General features: G+C 34.6%; 2 protein-coding genes across 2 annotated transcripts; one reads left to right on the plus strand and one right to left on the minus strand.

The window, feature by feature from the left end:
* The first annotated feature begins 297 nt into the window (after window positions 1-297).
* LUT2 (Lycopene beta/epsilon cyclase protein) lies at window positions 298-5,938 on the plus strand. The gene is made up of 11 exons (XM_039035238.2): window positions 298-1,050; window positions 1,801-1,972; window positions 2,522-2,657; window positions 2,739-2,849; window positions 2,960-3,062; window positions 3,509-3,652; window positions 3,740-3,847; window positions 4,621-4,717; window positions 4,804-4,932; window positions 5,038-5,170; window positions 5,629-5,938. Exons 1-11 carry the CDS (start codon window positions 751-753, stop codon window positions 5,795-5,797), a joined length of 1,602 nt encoding a protein of 533 aa, XP_038891166.1. The 5' UTR covers window positions 298-750; the 3' UTR covers window positions 5,798-5,938.
* Window positions 5,939-14,721: 8,783 nt separating this feature from the next.
* Window positions 14,722-20,063, minus strand: LOC150035737 (uncharacterized). Its single transcript, XM_090314414.1, has 9 exons — window positions 19,845-20,063; window positions 19,558-19,684; window positions 19,169-19,510; window positions 18,859-18,977; window positions 18,438-18,760; window positions 16,142-16,259; window positions 15,847-15,992; window positions 15,054-15,434; window positions 14,722-14,968 (listed from the first exon to the last, which is right to left on the minus strand). The coding sequence occupies exons 1-9, from the start codon at window positions 20,061-20,063 to the stop codon at window positions 14,722-14,724; spliced, it is 2,022 nt and encodes a 673-aa protein (XP_090170540.1).
* Between the last annotated feature and the right edge of the window lie 3,520 nt (window positions 20,064-23,583).

Below are 23,583 nucleotides of genomic sequence, written 5' to 3' on the forward strand. Positions count from 1 at the left end.
AAATTAAAAATTTAAAGATTAAATTGTTATTTTTATGAAAATTCAGAAACTAAGAGTGTCTTTCAACCAAATATTAATAATAATATTCATAAATTAGTTGTAGTGTAAAAAGAAGTTAATTATTAATCTAAACAAATTTTATAAATTTCGCAATTTCTAAATAAAACTAGAGTCGTATATCGACACCGATATTTTAATGGTTGATTGGAATGCACATAACGAGAAACCCGGCTTAAATTTAATTAAAACCCGCCACTACTACATTTAGTTAAATTAAGGGTAATTCAGTAAAAGTGTAACTCATTACCATGGTACTTGATCAGCGTGCGGATGCGGTATTAGTTTGTAAGACGTCGGATTTCGCTTCCCGCCAGTCGAAAGTGCCCTGCCCGGCTGCCCCGCCTCTACTCAACAAATCGAGTCGTTTCTTCCATGGATAAGGTAGCTTTTTCAAGGGACTCAGAACCAATCACGTGTCCACACGTGGCATTGGCGGATGGCCGTTTGACAAATCAGTGAATAAAACACCACCATTTAATTTCCCTCCCTATCTTACTACCTACAAAATTGGAGGTTAAACCAAGCAGGCAAGAGTTCCAGAACTAGCGAGGCAACGCAGATTGCATTCCCATTCTCTCTCGATCTCATTCCTTTTTCGCTTTTGATTCTTCTCTCTTCTCATTCAACCGAAGCTCCATTAATGGCTTAGATGCTTGCTTCTTCAACAAACCTTGCAGCCAAAACTCGTCAATGGAGTGTATGGGACTCGCTGCTCGGAATTTTGCGGCAATGGCCGCTTCTAATACTTCTAATTTCGCTTCTACTGGAACTAGAAGATTCAGGTTGTTATGTAGAACAGAAAACCGTCAGTTCCGTTTGCGTCGCCCTTCTCTGCTTGTTATGGCCAGTGCCGGAAGTGAGAGTTGCATCGCAGTCAGGGAAGGATTCGCAGACGACGAAGATTACATCAAAGGCGGTGGCTCCGAGCTTCTCTTTGTTCAAATGCAGCAGAACAAGACGATGGAGATGCAATCCAAGCTCGCTGACGAGGTTCGGCTATCTCTCCCTATTCTTCGTACTATTTTTTAGCTTTCTGTAGTTTGTCAACTATTACTTAAATGCTCATATTCATCTCGAATTTTTTTTTTTTACTTGTTATTGGGGTTGGTGCGTGCTTGTGCTCTTAAAAGTTTCTACTCCCTGCAATCTTGTATAAATTAATTGACTAAATCCACCCTAATTACAAAGCTTAAGCATATGGGAGTCCGAAGAACTTAATATTATATCTTTTGGCCTCTGTGGTTTGATTAAACTATGTAATTATATCTGAGGTGGTTGGTTCAATGGAATTATTGTCTCTATGGCGCATGGTAATACGCCTTGACACTCTCCATTTTTCTGCTTCGGCCTATTACTCGTGGCTAATGTTTAAGTTTTTGTTTTTCTTTCTTCTTTATTTTCTTTAATCTCCGGTATAAATTTGAGGACTGAACTGATGATATTAATGGATTTGATTGAGGTCATTTCAACCTTCTCTAAAAAGAAGTATAGAATCAATAATTTTTTTGATCATGCAATTATTGTTTTGAAAAATAAGTTTCAGGAGTTTCTTGTCAGTTCTAAATGAATTGCTGGATTTCTGGAAGCACATCACATGTTTCCCCATTAACTACAAATAGACACTTTATTGAATTGCTGGATTTCCAGTATCTTTGTTGTGATCGTGTTTCTAGTAATCAGTATCATTCTACAGGCGTTTCAATTGTAAGTGTGTGATATCCCCTTCTATTATTGTTGCAGCTTCCGCCAATATCGATTGGAAATGACGTATTGGACTTGGTGGTTATTGGTTGTGGTCCTGCTGGTCTTGCTCTGGCTGCGGAATCCGCTGCTTTGGGATTAAAAGTTGGACTCATTGGTCCAGATCTGCCATTTACAAATAACTATGGCGTGTGGGAAGATGAATTTAAAGGTACGTTGATGCTTGCTATTCATTCCCTTAGAAACGTTCCAGACTGCCCTGGACTTAGTTCAGTCTTGAACTATGCTCATAATCGGTTAATAACTAAGGAGGAATTGCATCCAAAATCCATCCTGTTATGTTGGAATATATTTATCCTTTTCCTTCTAATATATATCATTAAATCCATTCCAAACGTTTTAAGTTGTTATCCTCTCACCTGTGTCACAAGGTCCAACACGTGAGCTACTAATATTAAAGGGGAACAAAAATGACTTTGCAATTTGAACTCAAGACCTCTTAATATAGTATTAAATCAAGCTTAAAAGCTTAAGCTGAGAAGCTCATTAGATTTATATAGTCTTATTTAAAACTAGTATTCTAAGAAGGAAATGACATAGTATACTATTGTTCCTTCAAGTATTAATTTTACGCCATCTGTTGCATCCAGTTAAGGCCAGTTTTAATGCCTGGAAGCTTTCACGTGAAGCGACAAGATACATTACCATGGTTGAACTCCAACCTCCACTTTCATCTAAACTCAAATTTTCAACTTTACAGATCTTGGGCTTGAAGGGTGTATAGAGCATGTGTGGCCGGATACAGTCATATATCTTGATGACAAGGATCCTGTTCTTATTGGCCGTGCATATGGACGTGTTAGTAGGCATTTGCTTCACGAGGAGCTGCTTAAAAAGTAAGAGTTAAGACAGTATGATTTTTGGTACGATGACTAATTTATACATTTGGAATTTATATAATGTATTAATTCCCGTAGGTGTATCAAGTCAGGTGTTTCATATCTCAACTCCAGAGTGGACAGCATTATTGAAAGTACCACTGGCCATAGCCTTGTAGCCTGTGAACATGATATTTTTGTCCCGTGCAGGTAAAATGGCATAATCTTTTTTTTTCCTGCTATTGACCTCAGTATGAATTATTTTAGTCGCTTATATTAACTTTTTGTTCTTTCTTCAACTATTAAAATTTTCATTGTAGACTGGCAACAGTTGCATCAGGAGCAGCTTCAGGTAAATTGCTGCAGTATGAGGTTGGTGGGCCAAAGGTGTCTGTCCAAACAGCTTATGGTGTGGAGGTTGAGGTAGGAAGGAGAATTCCTCTGTTTATTCTTCTTTCTTTTCCTCCTACGTACAGCTACAGACGACTTATACAATCTCTAAAAAGTTATTAAAATTAATTGTTATATTATGTGATAATCAACTGCTGAGTTTGCAAATCATTATTGGAATACTGTATGGAAGGAAACTCTTTGATAGTCTGTTACTCAGAGACACCTTATTAGTATAAACTAAAGTTTTATTTTTTTTTTTTTTTCTAACACCAATTTAAGGGTACTATATATTTCATGCAGTCTGTTATCTGGGGGGAAACGTAAAATGTAGAATTAGACTTGAGTTTTATCGAACCATTGTTTGTAATTCTTGATGTTGCTCTCTCGTGTTATTTCCTAAACAAAATAATGTTCGGTTCTTATATGGAATTTTCTTGTGTTGATAACCAACCTGTACATCTGTATGACCATTTCAGGTGGAAAACAATCCTTATGATCCAAGTCTTATGGTTTTTATGGACTACAGGGACTACGCAAAGCAAGAAAAATCATCTTTAGAAGCACAATATCCTACATTTCTTTACGCCATGCCCATGTCTCCGACAAAAGTATTCTTTGAGGTCTGCACCATTGTTATTAGTTTATCTTTGTATTTTACTTTTCTCAGAATCGTGTATGAATTACACTTGGAAATTTAAAATTTGCAGGAAACTTGTTTAGCTTCAAAAGAAGCTATGCCATTTGATCTGTTAAAGAAAAAACTCATGTCAAGATTAAAGACTATGGGGATCCGAATTGTGAAAACATATGAGGAGGTACGTTTCGTGAATGATGTTCAGTGCCTTTATAGCATGTTACTACTTACTATTTGTTCGATATCTCCTTACATCTCACATCTTTTTAAGAACAGTACGTTAGATGAGTGTTCGTGTCAGTGTATGTTTTTCCCCCTCCTTTCTTTCTTCCTTCCAATTAGTAGCGAGTCAACTAGGAGAATGAAGCATACATGAAACAAATCTCGTTCCAAATAAGATGGTGGACGCAGATGAATTGAGCTTTCATTATCAACCTTGCTACTCAGTACTTCCTCAGCTGAAAGTTTTGGATTTCACCCTTTTCATGTGGCTTTTATGTATCTTATTCTTATTGGTGCATGTTCACGTATAATTAACATGAAAAGGTGTCTAAACATAAGAAGTGTTACCATCTGTCATTATACTGTAAATGATGCTTTTGCATTACTTGAGATCTATGACTGACATCAAATCGGTGTAATATTAGTTACACTCAAATATTTGCTTTCCTGCTTTTCAGTGGACCAACTAGAACTGGGTAAACTTCCACACCTATTGGTGGATGGGGTAGAAGATCATTACTTATGACAAAATCGGTTGTTTAAAAATTTGATTTCCTCAGAATTATGCATGCCATGAAACTCTCCTCCATTAAATCCCAATACTTTGTTTACTGATCGCATATGCTATCAGTTCTCTTGCATTTCAAATTATCAAATTTTGCACCCTTGTTATTCATGACAGTTCTTATATAAACCAGTAAAAGAATGAAAAGGACATAATCTTCCATGTAGGAATGGTCTTATATTCCAGTTGGTGGATCCTTGCCAAACACAGAGCAGAAAAACCTCGCATTTGGTGCAGCTGCCAGCATGGTGCATCCAGCCACCGGTATTAAAAAAAAACGAGCTCAACATCTAACTTATAGAATTATCAATCGAGAAATCTTATATACTTCATCATTATTCCTCAAGCAGGTTATTCAGTTGTTAGATCTCTGTCTGAAGCTCCAAAATATGCTTCTGTTATTGCCAAAGTTCTGAAGCAAGGACAACTAAAAGATGGTCTTGCTAGCGGAAGAAGCTATGGGAACATCTCAATGCAGGGTTAGCCAGTTTTTGTGTTTAAATCTATTTCAAGGACACCATTTTATTCTGTACATGTATCTTTCAAGTGTTTTTCAATGTTTATTAATTTATCTTCTGTTCCAGCTTGGAACACTCTTTGGCCACAAGAAAGGAAGCGCCAGAGAGCATTTTTTCTCTTTGGGCTTGCACTGATTGTTCAACTGGACATTGAGGGCATTCGAACATTTTTCCGGACATTCTTCCAATTGCCAGATTGGTACGATCAATTTCCTCTTAAGATGATGACATCAAAATTCGCTTATGTAGTCTGATAATCTGGTGCTTTGATTTGTAATAACCTGGTACTTCAGCTTGTTGGATTCCATAAATAAATAAATCGATGTAGAGCCAAATTAAGAAAGTAGTAGTTACTCAACATTGAGGTTGCCATCTAAATTGGTATTCTATTGTAGACTTAACCTAATTCTAATTTTAATCATATCTAAAAAGGCTATTCTAAAGCTTTCATACTAATAGAGAAATTGCTTTTATATACCCAAGATCCATTGACTTGAACCCTGCCCACAACAAAAGCCTTACGATGTAATTGCTAGAGATAGATATATCATATATGGAAGATTTTGCTGGATTCTTAATAAATGTAACAAAAAAAAACAATCTCCATCGATAAACTGAACGTTAGCTTGTATACTAATTATTGTTCTTAAGTTGCAGGATGTGGCAGGGATTTCTTGGGTCTAGTTTATCTTCAGCGGACCTTGCACTTTTTGCCTTGTACATGTTCGTCCTTGCTCCAAATGACCTGAGAATGTGCCTCGTTAAACATCTCCTTTCTGATCCTACTGGAGCAACCATGATAAGAACATATCTCACAGTAGCCTGAATTTTACCCCTTCCAAGATCTTGTTCCTGTAATGTAACAACTATGTTTAGATTACACGAGGAGCCTGAGAGGTATTTTTCCTCCATTTTCTCTGTATGTTTCTTGCTGGAGATTGTTATATGTAGTGTACATATTCACTAATCTCCTCCATCTTTTTCCTTTTTATATCTTCGCCCACCACTGTACTAAATCTTATTTTCATATAACTTGAGCTAAAACTTCGATTGTAGGATTAATGGTATATAACCAATAACACAGTAATTTAATATAATATCAGAATAAAAGATCAATGTTCAGTGAGCTTAGTTATAAGTTTAACTGGCATATAGTATGTAACAAGAAAAGGTTAATGCCAATTGAATATATTTAATTGACATGTACTATTTTGCTTTGATTATGGAAAAATACATTTTTGGTTTTTAGGTTTTGGATCTAGTTTCTATTTCGTTCATAGATTTTAAAATGTTACATTTTTAATTCTTAAATTTTGAGTTTGATTTCAATTTATTCCAAGGATTCAAAATGTTCCAATTTCATCATTGAGATTTGATCAAGTTTTGTTTTAGTTTAGTTCCTAGATTTCAAAATTGATATTTTTAACATCGATTTTTTATTAAATACTCAATCTCTGTCTTTAATGATAATGTCTATTAGTTAATTTAAAAGAATTGTAATTAATTAAAGAGAAATTTTCACATATAGAAAAAGTATCAAACTATTTACATAAATAGCATATAAAACATTGATAGACTTCTATCAGCATCTATCTCATAGTATTAATGATAGATTTCTATCCGATCATTGATGGATACTCGTAGACTTCTATCAGCATCAATCAAAGAAAATTAAATTTTATTATTTTGTGTAAATAATTTCTCTTATATGATAGAAATCTATCGTAGTATCAATGATAGATTTCTATCAGATCACTGATGGATATTCATAGACTTCTATCAGTATCAATCAAAGAAAATTAAATTTTGTTATTTTGTGTAAATAGTTTCTCCTATTTTTCTAACTTTGGAAACCCCCTTAATTAAATTTCACTTCATGGTAATTTTGAAATAATTAATTGGCATTTAAACACCAAAGATTGAAAGTGAGTAGTGCCAACAAGATCTTAGTTCAATTGGCATCTGCAATTAGTGAGGATCGTAGTTCAAATTCTCCCACCCCCAATTTGTACTAAAAAAAAGTGAGTATTTAGTAAACAAATGAAATTAGAAGTGTAAATCTTGAAATTTATGGATCAAATTAAAACAAATCTCAAGTATAATATTTTAAAACCTATGGACTAAAAGTGTAATGATAATCTATATTTTATCCAACTAGTCAAACATCTACTAGTGCAACATCTAAACCGTAATATTTTATTGGTAGCACCTCCACATCATATTAAATTATTCAATGCCTCTTATTTTATTAGTCATTTGTTGTATTCTAAATAATTTTGTAACATACATATAACTAAAAACTATAGGTGGGAAAGATATAGATATATTGCTAACATGAATATAACTCAATTGATAAATATTGTATTATCAGTCAGAAATTACATATATATAACATAAAATAATTCCTTTTTTATTAATAAATGTAGAATAAACTAAAATCATATCATTTGTAAAGTAAACACAACTCGACTGCATATGAGAATATTATTGACCACTTGATCTGTGATTTAAATCTCCTAAATCCTATTGTACAAAAAAAAAAATGGGTCTTTTTAAATATAAAAATAATATTTAAAAATATTTACTAGTAAAAAATTCTAAAAATACAATATTTTTAGAATTTTTTGCTATAAGGTGTAAATATTGTTGGATTTTCCTATTTATAAGAATTTCCTAGAAAAAAAAATTATAATTTATTTTGTATCAACGTAGCGAAGAGTGGAAATTATTGTCAAATTTAGTACATTCAATAACTAAGATATCTATACTTATTTTAAAAAGTCATTTATAACCCAATATTCTTTAGGAAAAAAAACAAACACAAAAATAAAACAAGAAATAAAGTGTGGAATTTTCTTTTCACAGTAAAACCTGCCAATCTACTGTCAAAAACAGGTCATAAGGAGAGATTTGATTTCCTCTTTTACCTTTTTTAGTTGATGGTTATTAAGATATCTTATGTAATTTTATATTTAAATTATTAAAAGAATTTATTTTATCACTAAAGAAAAATAAATTTTAAAAATTCATATTTTATCCTCTAATCTATTATTCACGATTTTTTTTTAAATCACATTTTATCTCTAATATTTAAAGAAATTAAGGTAAAAAAGAATTAAAAATACATCACATTTTATTCTCTAATCTCTTATTCATGATTTTTGAAAAAAAAATACATTTTATCATTAATAATCTCTATTTCACAATAAATAAAGGAATTTTAAAAAAAAATCAAATCAAATGATGATTTCACAACTAAATTTTCTGCTAATTTCGACCTCTCATTTTCTTATTAGTTATCTTCTCTCTCTTCTTTTTTTTTTTCTCTTTTTAATTTTGCTAATCCACTCTTTCTAACTTTTTTTTTTTTTCTTTTTTTCTTTTTTTTGTAACATCTTTTTTTCGTTCTTTAAGAAGTTAACTTTTTTTTTCATCACGTATTTTTTTTAGAAAATTACATTTTAAGTCCTTGAGTTTTTATGTGTATTTGGTTTTTGAGTTTTCAAAATATATCTTTTTAGTCTCCATAGTTTTTTAGAATAGATTCATTTGGTCCTTAAGTTTTCAAAATATATCTTTCAAGTCCCCGAATTTTTAAAAATAGGTTTAAAAAGTAATGGAATAATTTTGTTTATTATTATTTTAAAGTAAAAATTATTTTTTCAAAGAATACTTCTTCTCTCTAAAATTATTTTTAAACATATTTTTTAATTTAAAATTCCATATAATTATATAAAGTAAAAATAAAAAATAGTTCAAAGACCTTTTAAACATATTCTAAAAAACTTAGGGACTAAAAAGAAACATTTTGAAAACTCATTGACTAGATACACCTATTCTAAAAGATCAAGGACTAAAAAAGTACGTTTTCAAAACTCAGGAACAAAACACACCTATTATTCACAACTCGTGGACTAAAAAGTTACTTTACCTTTTTTTTACTATTTTTTTTTTTGTAGCAACATCTTTTCCAATATTTTTTTTCATTATTTAAGAAGTTTAATTTTTCTATTAACATATATCTTCTTTTTTTATTTTATTTTGTTCACTTTTCAACTTTGTAAAAACATATAGAGTGATTGAATATAATTTTTTTTTACGCTTCTATATTTTTTTTTCTATATTCACTTGTTGATCTTCACATATTGAAGAGGCTAGAGAAAAGACTTTGCTTTTGAAGTTCGAGAAAATTTTTCAAAGTTCAAATAATTTAGACATCAACAAAGTGATAGAGTAAAGAGTGACTATTTTAATGGTTTGGTAGTTTTTTTTTTTTTTTTCACTTTTTACTTTTTATAAATGCACACCAAGCAAGTTATTGAGTTTATAAGAATAATAACTATTTTTTTTCATGCTTCCGTTTTTTTTTTCACTTTTCATATTTGTCGCAAGTATATATCAATTCATAAAAAAATTGAAATAAAATTTATAAATCAAGAGGAAGATTCATACAAATCAAAAGAGATTAAGTTTTTAGGGTTTTTGTTTGCATAAACAAAATTATATTTTTATTGAAATTAAAATTTGAAAAGAAAATTGAAATCAGAGGATAATCAAATATATTTTTTCAACTAAGAAATGATCAGTATGAAATTCTCTAAAAAAAAGTATTTTATTTTAATTAAAGTTTGAAATAAAAAGAACAATCATATCATTCAAATTAATTAAAAAATTAATATAGGCAAGATTACAATGAAAATAATAATAATAATTTAAATTAAATTAAAATTTAAAATTAAGAGAATAAAAGAATTATCACGATATTTTTCTATGATAATTTTTCGGAAAAAAAAAGGTTTAAATCCAAGTTTGGAATTAACATAATGAACAAATCATAAAAAAAAACTAATTAAGAGATTACTATCACATAATTTAAAATTATTGTTATTATTATTATTATTTTAGATTAATTTAAAGTATAAAAGTAGGAGATTAATCAAATCATCAAATATAAAAAGATTTAAAACAATAAGAAATAACTATCACAATTTTTTTTTTTAAAAAAATCTTGAATTAAATTAAAGTTTGAAACTAGGAAGATAATCACATCTTCAAAATGATTTTTTTATAAAAAAATCACATTTGATCTCTAACTAATATCTACTTCACGTTGAATAATATTTTTTTTTATAAAAAAAATCACATTTTATCTTGGGGGATTTTCAAAGATAGAAAAATAAGTGAAACTATTTACACAAAATAACAAAATTTAATCTTCTTTGATAGAGGTGGATAAAAGTCTATTAGAAATCTATCATTGATTCTATGTGATAAACGATTGAAACTAATATAAATCTATCGTTGATATTATGTTATAGACACGGATAGAAGTCTATCGGTATTTTTTTTTTGCTATTTTTGTAAATAATTTGACATTTTTTCTATTTGTGAAGATTTTCCTTTTATCTCTAACTAATATTTTAAATAGAGTGAAAATTATTGTTTTTTAAACATTTTATCTCTAACTAATATCTACTATTTTTAAAAGGATTTTTTTTTTTTTTAAAAAAAATCACAATTTATCTCTAATTAATATATACTTCTCACTCCTTTCAAACACACACATATATATATACCCACACGTCATGTTAAATAGATTTTTTTTTATAAAAAAAAATCACAATTTATTTCTAACTAATATATATTTTGTGTTAAATAAAGAAGAAAACATTAAAAAAAAAAAAACACTTTTCTTGCTTATGGTATATTATATATATATATATATATTTTTCTTGTCATTTAACGTAAATTGTGTTTTTTAACATTTATGAGATCAAAATTTAGATTGAATAGTTTTTTTTTTTTTGGAATTTTCAAAAATAGAAAAATAAGGAAACTATTTACGCATAATAGCAAAATTTAATTGTTTTTTTCCCTTCTCATTCTTCTTTTTCTCATTTTTTTTTCTTCTTCGATCCGATCTCAATCTCTCTCTCTAACCCCATGCACTCTAACTGCACTCATGTCCAACCGTCGTTTGGGTCTCCACCGCAAATCTGGTTGTACGTCACTGTTAGTGAGCTGATTTTTTTCTCTCTACCTGATTCACTCTCTCTCTTACTCTAACTCTTAGATCCGTGCAACCCAATCCTCATCGCCGCCAGCACTCTAGTTCGCTGGATTTTTGGCTGTTAAGGGTAAAATTTTGGGTATTTTGAGTTAATTTTGTTTGGTTCTTGAACACCCATTAAGTTTTGGTTTTAAAATTGACCTACCATGAAGTTGGATGCTAAATTTGAGTTCTGTTGCTTTTAGATAATTGTGATAGATATTGTTATCAATGTCTATCACAGATAGACGTTTATAGAAGTCTATTGGTGATACAAACTAATACAAGTCTATCATTGATAGACGCTGATAGAAGTATATCATTAGTGTTTATCAATAATAGAAACCGATAGAAGTCTATCATTGATAGAGGCTGATAGAAGTTTATCGGTGTCTATCAGTGATAGAAATTGATAGAAGTCTATCATTAATATTATAGTGATAGAAAGTTATACAAGTATATCACTCATAGACATTGATAAAAATCTATTAGTGCTTTTTTTATTATTATTTCTATAAATAATTTGACATTTTTTTTTATCAGTAAAAAATTTTCTAGTTTTTTCAACTTATATATTTACATTACGTTGTTGAAAATGAAACACGTGCAACACACGTAGTTTCGACTAGTATAAAATAAATGGAATTCCTTATTTGTAATTCTCACGAAACTTAAGGGGTTGTAGTATTACATATAAGATAAAGGCTTATCAATTCAAATGGACAATTAGCAAAAAGGCCAAAATAAATAAATAAACAAATAAATAAGTAATATATCCAACCATATCAAAATAATGAGCATGTTATAAATATTTGAATATTAGATATAAATGTCCATAGATTATATAAATCCTCATATATTATTTTCAAATATCTTCCCATTATCTTTTTCATATATTTATTTTTCTATATCTTGTAAACTATATAAATAGCGGTCATTGAGACCTTTGATATATACAATTGAATAGATAATACATTCACTCTCTACTTTATATTCTTCTTACTTTGTTCTTTATTATCTTGTTTTATAATTGTTTTCTACTCGAAAATAAGTAGTCAATAATTAAATGACTCGGTTAAAAATATGAATATTCTAGAAAATATCTTGAATATGAGTACTCATAAACATCATGAAGTAAATAAAGATAATAAAGAGATCTCAATAATATATGTGTCATGACAAGAAAAGTATAGAACCATATTTAAATAAGTTGACAACATTTTTTCATACAATGTTGCTCACAATATTATATACTCAGATATATTGAAAAAATGTCGCGACATAGAAATGACTGACTTACATGGAAAGAAACAATCCAATAGAAATAAACTTATTTTTCAAATCATGGGAATTAGTAGTTCAAACATTAGAGAATGTCAAAGATGTGAGATACAAGTGACTATTTGTAAGAAAAACAAATAAAAAGAGGTCACTTTATATAACGCGAGACAAGTTCCACAACAATTCTCGCAAAGAAATGATATTGATTATAGTGAGACATATTCTCCATACATTTATATGAATATCTTAATAATTATATCTTTGAAGAATTAAAGATACTAAATTCATATAATTCAAATATTAAAGAAATATATATATATATATATATATATATCATAGATATTCTTATAAAATATTCATGACGAATGTGATATAATCATTTTATTAAATATTTGTTAATATGAGGGTATAAAAATAACCTCTATTTTGTTGCTTTTATAAAGACACCACAATTTGAGATTTACTACATATTATTTATATATATACTGATAATTTGAGCATAAATTCCTAGAAAGATTTCAAAGATAAATAGAGTTTCTTAAGAAATAAATTGAAATGATAAGTTTTGTATGATGGTTCATTCACTTGGTGTGAAAAATTTATATAATCAGATATCAGAAAGATAATAAAGAATCTTAGGTCCCGAAGAACCATAATATTTTTGAAAGAAGTGCGCTTATATCTTTACCAGCTTATATGCTACCTGTCATACCACAAATATAATATTCCTACAAAGAAAGAAGACATTGGAGTAGAGTTAAACATATGTTATGTTTTTATTTGAGAATTAGTTTATTTTATTCTCATAAATCTAATAGTGATCTAGATGATTGTGAAGATACCGGTTAGGTTACTTATCTAACTAAAGACGTCTAAAAAAACTCGTGGGTCGAGGCCCCGGGGGACCCGTCTCGAATGAGGTGAAAAATCCCCGAATACATGGGGAATAGGGAGAGGGGTGGGAAATTTTTTCCTCATTTATAATCTTCGTCCCTAGCCCTATCCAACCTTTTGTCTCACACACACACGCACACACACGCACGCCCACCTGTCCGCATACACGCCTGCACATGCACGCGCACACACACACACATGCATGCACGCATGCATACATATGTACACATGCACACGCACATTGATATTGGAAACTTTTGTGCTCGCACACACACACAACATTAATATTAGAAACTTCTGCACATACATAACATTAATATTGGAAACTTTTGCGCGCACACATACAATATGAATATTGGAAACTTTTTTTTTTTTTTTAAGAATAGGTGATATTATTGTACAACAACAAAAGGGATCCCATAGCCCGGGATTAAGGCATCAAAGCAACAAAGCACAAGCAAAGATAGGGCAACAAAACCAAAACAAAGCCAACAGGATAAGACCAGAACAAAACCAACACAAAAACATAAACACGCAAACCACCAGGGAGAAAGGCAAAGAAAAGAACCCAAAACCTTACAAACTAGAGGCTATAGCAAAACAGAGAACATCGTGAAGTTAAAAAAGAAAAAACATTTGTACACACACTAGATAAGACCAAGAAGGTCAACTCGTCAGGAAGTAGCAGGAGCACGAACCGTAGAGACAATAAGGTGAACCAGAGTAGACACCTACCTCGGTCGACCTCTATGCAACCGTCGATTACGCTCCTGCCAGATGTAGTATATGGAAATATACCAGAAAACACGGAACAACTTACTACGCACCCCCTCACCCGACCCCACTCGGTACAACCAACTTAATTTTACATCCTAATCAGCCACCCGATGCGTGAAACCCAATTGACGCAACACACTAGACCACACCTCTCTCCCAAACCCACACTTAAAAAATAAATGATCCCTCGATTCCACACCTCCCCCACATAAAAGACACCCCCTCCCCTCTGACACCACACCCCAACTCCTAAACCAATCTCGTGTACCCAACCTGTCCCTCATTGCTAACCACGCACAGAAGAAGTGACTTGGAATATCACCCCCCACCCACAAAATACTAGCCCAAGACACCCTAGGATGACGATGACGCATACTCTCCCAAACATTAGCGATAGAAAACTGACCACTAGTATCTGGCACCTAAACCCAATAATCCTCCCCCCTTACTCTAGGCCCCACTACCTGGATAAGACTCCAGATCTCAAGCAGCTCCCAAGACACTGTAGGCCACCTCCAACCTCCCTCACCATCCATGAACTCCGATAATCGCGCTTCCAAACTACTTCTTGCATCATGAACCACCGTAGACCCGTATGAATCCAAAATCGCGTTCCCCCCCTCCCCCCCCCCCCCCCCCCCCCCCGACAGCCAAGGATCCTACCAAACAAAACAAGACCGTCCATCGCCGATCATCAAACGAATCTGATGCTTGAATCTATCTCTACTTCGCAAGATAGCCCTCAAGCACTAAGACCTCCCAACCTCATTCCGAACAGCCCACAACGACCGCCCACGCAAAACATACGCCTCCACCCATGCCACCCATAGTGACCCCGATTTAATTAAGAGAAGCCAAAGCAGCTTCATAATAACAGCCTGGTTCCAAAAGGCCACATGTTTCACACCCATCCCCCCCTCTCCCATCGGCAAGTACACCTCATCCCATGCAACTCGTGCACCACCCCGATTCACCACACTACCCTTCCATAAATAACTACGTAACAGACGATCAACCTCATGAGTTACACACGCAGGTAACACGAAGATGCTACACTACCTGATAGAACTGTAAAATAGACCTAACAAGCTGCAACCTCCTAGCAAAGGAGAAGGACCGCGCTGTCCAGCTTCTAATACGAGCTGTAATCCTCTGTATCAAAGGCGCACAATCCACAAGTCTCAATCGACCCACCAATAAAGGTAAACCCAGATACCTAACAGGCAACGAACCAAGAGATACACCTATATACGCAGCTAGTTCCTTTGCCTTCCTTGACTCCACACTCACAACAAACATGGAACTCTTCACAACATTTGCAACTAACACAGACAACCATGCAAACTCTGCCAAGACGTGCCTCACAAACTCCAAAGAATCTCTCTCAACTGCATAGAAAATCATCAGATCATCTGCAAAAACCAAATGAGTTAGGCCCAAACGTTCACACCGATCATGGAACCTAAACCACACAGGAGGTTTATTCAACAATCTATACAAGATCTCCATCACCATCATAAACAAAGAAGGAGACAACAGATCCCCCTACCTCAACCCCTTCTTACCAGGAAAAAAAAAACCCTTCAAGGGAACCATTAATCATCATAGAGAACTTAGGTGAAGTAACACAAGCCTTCACTCAACTAACAAAATGAAGGTCCGTATCTATAGCCAACAACACACTAAACAGAAAATCCCAATTTACCAAATCGTACGCCTTCTGAAGGTCTACCTTTAACACACAACGCGGCTTCCCTCTGCCCTCCTTATAGCTCCCCACGAGCTCTTGACACAATAAAATGTTATCGAAAATCGATCTACCCGGAACAAACGCAGACTACTTAATACTAATGAAATCAGGCAACCACAATCACAATCTCTCAGCAAAGATCTTCGAGATACACTTGTACACAACATTGCAACATGAAATAGGACGAAACTCTTCCATACGTTCAGCTCCCCGTCTCTTTGGGATGAGAGTATTAGTAGTAGAATTTACTCCACCAGGCAGGTAACATGTCTAAAAAAAAAATTCAGCACAACGTTACAAAAATCATCCCCAACCATACTTCAAGCAGCTCTGTAAAAATCCACCAAAAACCCATCAGGCCCAGGAGCATTCCCAGACTTCATCGAGAATAAAGCCTTCTAAATCTCCTCCCGACTCACTGGCCGACCAAGCGCTTCCACCCCATCTTCGAACCAGTTGAACTGCACAATATCCTCAATTCGGGCAGTAAAATCTGAAGGAAATTGAAAACGAGATTCCATGAGCAGCGGAACAAGACTATTCCAAATTACAATCATGAATCAAAAAACATTTACCGTCGACTTCAAACAAACGGTTATACGATTCATACAGAAATTACAGCATGTAAAATAGAAAGGAACAGAGATTAAAACTCTATGCACATAGGCAGAAGCATCTCCACACTCCGTTGCGCGATCGCTCGAACAACAGCGACTACGAACACTCGATCTACAAGACTGCAACACCGCACGAACACTTCGCGCTCGTCCTCAACGATCTCCTCGGTCATGAACTCCTCCGCAACAGCGAACAACCTCCACAGCACCACGAACAACCTCCAATAAACCTCGACGGTGTTGATTTGAATCTGACACCACCAACAAGGCGACCTTGGTATTCTCGGTATGAGAATCCAGAGGGTGGGCTCTATTCAGACTTGGTATGAGACAGACGAATGGAGGAAATAACGATCGCGTACACGACTGGGCAAGTGAGAGATGGCAGAGACCTATCGTATAAGTCGATGCCCAATTGTTTAGATAAAGCTATGCAATCGTCTAAAAAAAGCTATGTGATCGTTTAGCTCGGTCTGTCGCCTACAGACTCTACATGATCGTTTACCTTAGGCCAGCGATCGTCTAGAAAAGCTATGTGATCGTTTAGTAATACTGCATGATCGTTTAGCTCGCACCTGCACGATCGTTTAGCTCGCCCAGCCATCGTTTAGTAAATCTATATTTACTTGATGACCCGTGAGTTTCTTTGCGCGAGAGAGAAAAAACTCAAAAACTTTTTTCAATCGTTTGTAAAACCTCATTTCAAAATAGGAAACTACTTTCCTTTTAAACTCACGGTTACCATGATCCAATAACCATCCACTACTTTGGTTATTTAAAAGAAAAAGAATTAATTATCTAATAATTAATATTATTATAAACATAAATGATAACCAACTTATCATACTATATTTATAACCTATAGTTTTAATATTTCATCTCATGAAACATATAAACCATAGTTCTTTTTCTATTCCATGGTACTTAATGTAAATCTCATTTACATCAATCCTCCACTAGATGTATCTCATACATCATACCGATTATATCATATATAATCAATACCTCTTGTCAATTTGAACATTTCAAATAAACACCAAGAACGAATCCTCAACAGAATCCAAGCTACCAAAGGGACCTCGTGGACCTGTAGCTCCGAAGCTCAAACAGTACGTGAATAATGACTAAACTCTTTAGTCACGGGATCCACCATCCGTTAACTACCCTACCAGGCACTCCACTAAAGATCGACAGCTGAACTCTCTTTACTACAGATATATTATGTGTCCATCTTAACCAATCAGCAGTGCGATAACCCTTCACAGATCGCTCGTAAGTACAACTGGACCAATAACCGTTATGCCCTTGTAGTTACATCTGTCTCCTTAAGTACCACTGATCCCTCTAATGAACATAAGTCATAGTCCTACTATGACTGAGTCTTCTCTTCCAAAGAGAAGTTGTGGCCACTATGTTCAAGCCCCGGAATCAGCCCTTAAGGGAGCAATCTCTCTACTTATCTCTGCTTCGGGAAAGGAGTGAATTCCATATTGTGGATTGAGTTCCCAGCTCCCAGATCAGACAAGTCCCCAAAAATGTAGGCATGTTGAGTTGGCAATCTGGCCACTCTCACAAATACTAATCAAAGAACGGCCCTCAAAGGCAAGAGTTCTCAAAACACTAAGGATTGAAGTCATGTCACCTATGGTCGTTTAAGTGAAATGCAAGTCTCTAGTATCAACGACGTTATATACAGAGTCTAGTTATCTTGTGGTCCAGGTCTTATACAAACTCTTTGTATAGGACACCCCCGCTCCACGTCTCCACACGAATGGTCAGGATCAACCATCTGTAGTAGTTTACAACACTTGAAAACCTCTACAAAGCGGGTGGTATCTGTAGTGTCACCAGGATCAGGTATCCCACCTTAATCCTTATACTACAGACTGATTTAGGTCATCACTTAAGGCATGATCCACTTGTATATCACATATACATGCTTAAGTTCACATAAGATAACCAATGAGCTTTGTTTATTGGATATGAGTAAATGCCAGAATTAAATAACACTTATTTTATTCATCGAACAATGTGTATCTTTACAAAACAATGAGATTCCGAGAGAATTAGGACGCCAATCCTAACAAGGTTCCTATACTCCACATTCTGAGCCCTTAAGCAACCCCGAAAGAATTCTACCACCACCCCTGCCACCCTATAATGCACCATTTGACGAGTCCCTCCAGCATCCACGACCATAAAGAAACCACTGCAGCTACGACAAGAGCGAACACAGCGATGAAAAAAAGTTTTGTTCATATCACCTAACTCCAGCCACCTTACCCTGGCCTTCTGCCAGAGCGACTCCTCCTCCAATCTCGCCACTAACCAAAACACCTCAGTGGCCTGAACTGCCTCCGCACACACCGATTTTGAAGCAGGATCCCTTTCTACGGAGCTTGAGCAGCCTCCATAACTTGCCTAGCCGCCCACACCTTATCAGCTAACACAAAGATATGCCTACCAAATGATGCACGAAAAACCCGCTTCACTGCCTTTAAATTTCGCACAAAACTAACCATAGGAGACACATCCTCAGACCTTCTCCACATTGACCTAATAGTATCAAGAAAACCCTTTGCCTCTGTCCAATTAGAAAAATAATGAAATGTAAGAGGCGGCCTACTCCTCGTCTCCCCTGTAGAAACCAGAAGAGGGCTATGATTAGAAATCCCTCATTGACCAGGCTATGATTAGAAATCCCTCATTGACCAACCCTAACCTTCGAATATAGAAAAGCTACCTTCCACGCCTCATTAGACAAACATCGATTCAATCGACACAAGATATCATTCCCCTGAAGTTTACTAGTCCAGGTAAACCAGTTACCTGTCACACCCAACTCAACCAGATCCGCCTCCAATAACACCCCATCAAACTTCTCCATCTCTCTCAAGCTAGAAAAACCACCAAAATCCTCCGAACTACTACGAATAGCATTAAAATCCCCCAAAACAACTCCAGGAAGCTGCCACGAGGCACACACATCAATCAACTGAGACCACAAGTTCCTCCTCTCGCTCACGTGATTAAAGGCATACACAACACCAATATGTAACCTAGCACTAGATACAATATCCACTAAGGTTCCAAAAATGAATTGATCCCCACTGACATTAATGGAAAAATCATAGACACTCTTCCGCCACATCACCCAGACCTCCCAACTCCCTGCACACCATAGCTACACATACAACTCCAAGCATCACCAAACCTACCCATCACCATACCAAAATTCTCATGACGAACCTTCGTCTCAAGAAAATAGTAGAAAGTAATAGAGGAGGAAGCCAAAAAGTCTGCCACCACCCTATACTTGACAGGGTCATTCAACCCCCTAACATTCTAGGAACACCACATCATGAACCTTGCAAGAAATCACACTTACCACCTCCCACTAGGCCTTTGCCCAAACTCCCGAACATCCCATCCATAACAAACAACGGATCAGGATCTTCCTGCACTAGTGCCAATGCCAACGAGTTTCCCCCCCATCACACAAAACATCAAACTGATTATAATCATCAACATGCTTTACAAATCCCGTAATTCTAGGGGACCCATAAACTACTCTGCTCTTCAAGGGCGTCGTACCCGGTGACCCACTACCACCCCTATGCCCTACACCTCCTCTATCACGCCTACGACGACTAACCATATTAAACTCTTCAACCCTCCCTGCGCTCTTAATCTCATCCATTGGGCTAACTCCCCTCGCACCCATACCCAAGTCCTACCCCTTCCTCACACTCTCAATTCCCCTATTCTCCTCCAAACACCCCTCATTGACTGCCACAATACACAACTCTTGACTCTTCTCCACACTCTGTTGCTCACACACAGCCCCAGTATGCCCAAAGGAACCACAATAAGTACACCTACGAGGTTTCCACTCATACACTATTGGAATAATAAACTCCTGACCCCATATTCTAACAGTGACTGAAGGGGGCATTCACGAATCACCATTCACCTGAACACAAACTTTCGCATACGATAACCGTCGCCATTATTTTGCTGCAACATCAAAAGAGACAGGTTTACCCACAGGACTAGCTAACATTACTAAACCCTTAACCGTCCACAACTCTAGGAGAACACACTCCAGTTTAATCCAGATAGGAACAGAATCAAACACAAAGGTTTCAGGAACAATACTTGGAGACTACTGTCGTAATAAGATGGGCTTGCCACCCAAGTGCCATGGACCATTCTCCAGCACCCAATCTCGTGACTATATCTTCTAAAATTTAAAGATAATCAAACTGTTCTCCAATAAAGTAATAGTTGGCATCTCGACACGTCCCCAAATTCTCTAAATAAGATGACAAATAACAGAATACGGGAGTTTGACATCCACAAACTAACCAACTAGAGATTTCTCTCACATATAGACACCCTCATGAATAATTTCCTCACAAGGTTCAACAATAACTTTATCATTTTCAACCAATGGGGGAATGAACTCCAAATTACCCCTCAACTTAGACCAAAAAGGGCCACCCACGAATTTCCCCCTTTCATGCCGGATCCAGAACCACCAGAACCACACCCCTCCCCCAACCGATCCAACTTTGGACCAAACCCTCTAGCTAAACCAGTTTTAGGAACCGGCTCCTCCCGCTCACGAAGAACCTGAGTGTCCACTGATTGACCCTCACTTCCATAAAGCCTAGCCCGTGAAACCTCCTCACTGTCTGACTTCTGCCCCTTCGAGCCTCCCAACTCGGGCTCAACACCACGTGACCCACCCACCAAAGCCTCCTTGCCTATCGACCATTTCCCCAACTCCCTCTGTACCAGTCCACTCCCTTCACTCAGTCTCAGCCTACTCCCATCAGGCCTGCTCATTCCAGCTCCCTCAAGGCCCAACTCAACACCCCTCACAACCTGGTTTTCATCCGGGCCCCCAACACCCTTAAGGCTCCCAGACACCCCTTTCACTTCCTGCCCATTAACTAACCCAAAACCCAGTCCACCCGGTTCAACCCTCACAACCCGAATTTCCTTCTTCAACCCAACACTCCCCATACCAGACCCTTCACCTTCCTTAGAACGACCGTCAGACAACCCAAAATCTTTCACCTCCAAAGAACGAGCACCCAATCCCAATCGATCTCCGGTCTAAGCAGACGAAAGGGTTGACGAGCAATTCGCCATCCATTCTTCTGCTTTAGTCTTAGAGGCGACCGCTTACGCACCATCATCACTAGCTCTCACCGTGTTAAACCCACACCTCAATAAGATTGTCACCGTCTGCCAACAAATCGGTTGCTATCGAAAACAACAAGTCGACCAGAACAAGTCGCCAACAAGTCAACAAGTTAACAAGTACAGACCGAAACTCGTACAGACCTCAGATGACCTAGATGACCGAATCCAGTCAACAAGTTAATAGATGACCACACAATAATTATTGGAAACTTTTGTTAGGATAATTATGGATGTTTTAATTACACACAATAATATTAAAAACTTTTGTTAGGATCACATACATACAAAAAAAAAAAAAAAATTAATATTGAAAATTTTTGTTAGGATAATTATGGATGTTTAATTATTTAAGTTTAGAACTTTATTACTTTAATTCCTTAGATATTGTAATTAGGATGTTCTAATTGTTGAATCATAATTTTTACAAATTATGAGAATTTAACAGTTTAATTATTTTTTTTTAAAAAAATTGCATGTGTATCATTATATTCATTAACAAAATTGATAATATTTTATTTAAATAAAAACTGTATTGCAAATATTTAAGGAATTGTTAATATATATATATATATATATATATATTTAATTAAAAAAATTGTTAAAAAATAAAGACGAGGAATTTTTCTACGCAAGGAACCTGATCCCCACGAAATTTCTACCTCATTCCTTGCAGGGAAAATTCGTGATGACAGAGAACGGAATGGGGGACGGGGACGAACCTGCCCTGCCCCTAAACATCTCTATATCTAGCCCGTAAGAACTAGATCAGGTTACTTAGTATTTGGAGAAGATTTTTCTATTATGGTAGCTTATGAAGCCAAACATAACAACTACTTTAAATCATGTTAAAATCTTGATGATGTACGAGGCTAGCCAATAGTGTTCTTATATGAATGTGATAAAGCATAAAGTATCGACATCACTATTCAACGAATTCCTTTAAAAGACGACTTGAGAGACTCATTGACGAACGTGTTACCTGCAACAACATTTAAGAAGTTGACATACTTGTATGTGACAACCAAGAGTATCAAGTGATATTTTCATGAGAATGAATAAATGTGTTGCACTCTTTTTCTCTTGACTATGGTTTTGTCTGGATTTTTCATCAAGGTTTTTAAGGAGGTAGTTATTATTTTTTCTTAACTAGGTTTTTCCCAGTAAGGTTTTAACAAGACAAATGAATATTAATATAGATGTTAGTAGATTATATATTCCTAGATATTATTTCCAAATATCTTTCCTATTATCTTTTCCATATATTTATTTTTCATATGTGTTCCTTATTTTCTTGTTTTATAACATAGAATCATATATCAAATCTAGAAAAATACCAGATTTTTTTTAAATGTAGAATTTTGTGTAATAAATAAGGGAGAGAAAATTTGTATTGAGAGGTCTGCAACTTGAAATCTAAGACTATTTAATAAGATCAATATTTATTTATTTGTTTTGAGAAGAAGTCGCTCAATTTTCTTAAAAAAATAAAATAAAATAATAATCTCAAGTCTTCACCTACTTCATTTTACATATTTCATTCATCTAGTCCATTAGAAAATAAATTACCAATTAACTATCACATTTTACATAAATTTTATTTAGTAAAATTATATTAATAAAACATTTATCTAGTCCATTAGAATATAAATTACCAATTATCATCTTTAAAATTGATAGTTTGATTTTTATCATTGCAATGGTTACCTTCAGAAAAAAAATTCAAATCATCATAATATTAAGTTGACCTTTTTTTTTATTTTATTTTAATTTCTAGTGATGAAAAAGTGAGTTATTTGTAATTGATATCGATTAAAGTAATAAGCCAAGAATAATAAATTATAAATCTATTAAAAGGTATTTAAAAATTTTGGTAACTGTATAGTTAATGGATAAGATGATATTATATTTGATGGGACAAGATTAAAAGATATGAGTTTTTTTTTTCTTTCAAGTAAATATAAAGGTATGGAATTGCGTTAATATTAAATTTTATAGAGATAATACATCAAAGTATCATAGCAATTAATAAT

Source organism: Benincasa hispida, chromosome 6 (genome assembly GCF_027475165.1).
Source record: "Benincasa hispida cultivar pf3 chromosome 6, pf3_genome.v1.1, whole genome shotgun sequence".
Taxonomy (NCBI): Eukaryota; Viridiplantae; Streptophyta; class Magnoliopsida; order Cucurbitales; family Cucurbitaceae; genus Benincasa; species Benincasa hispida.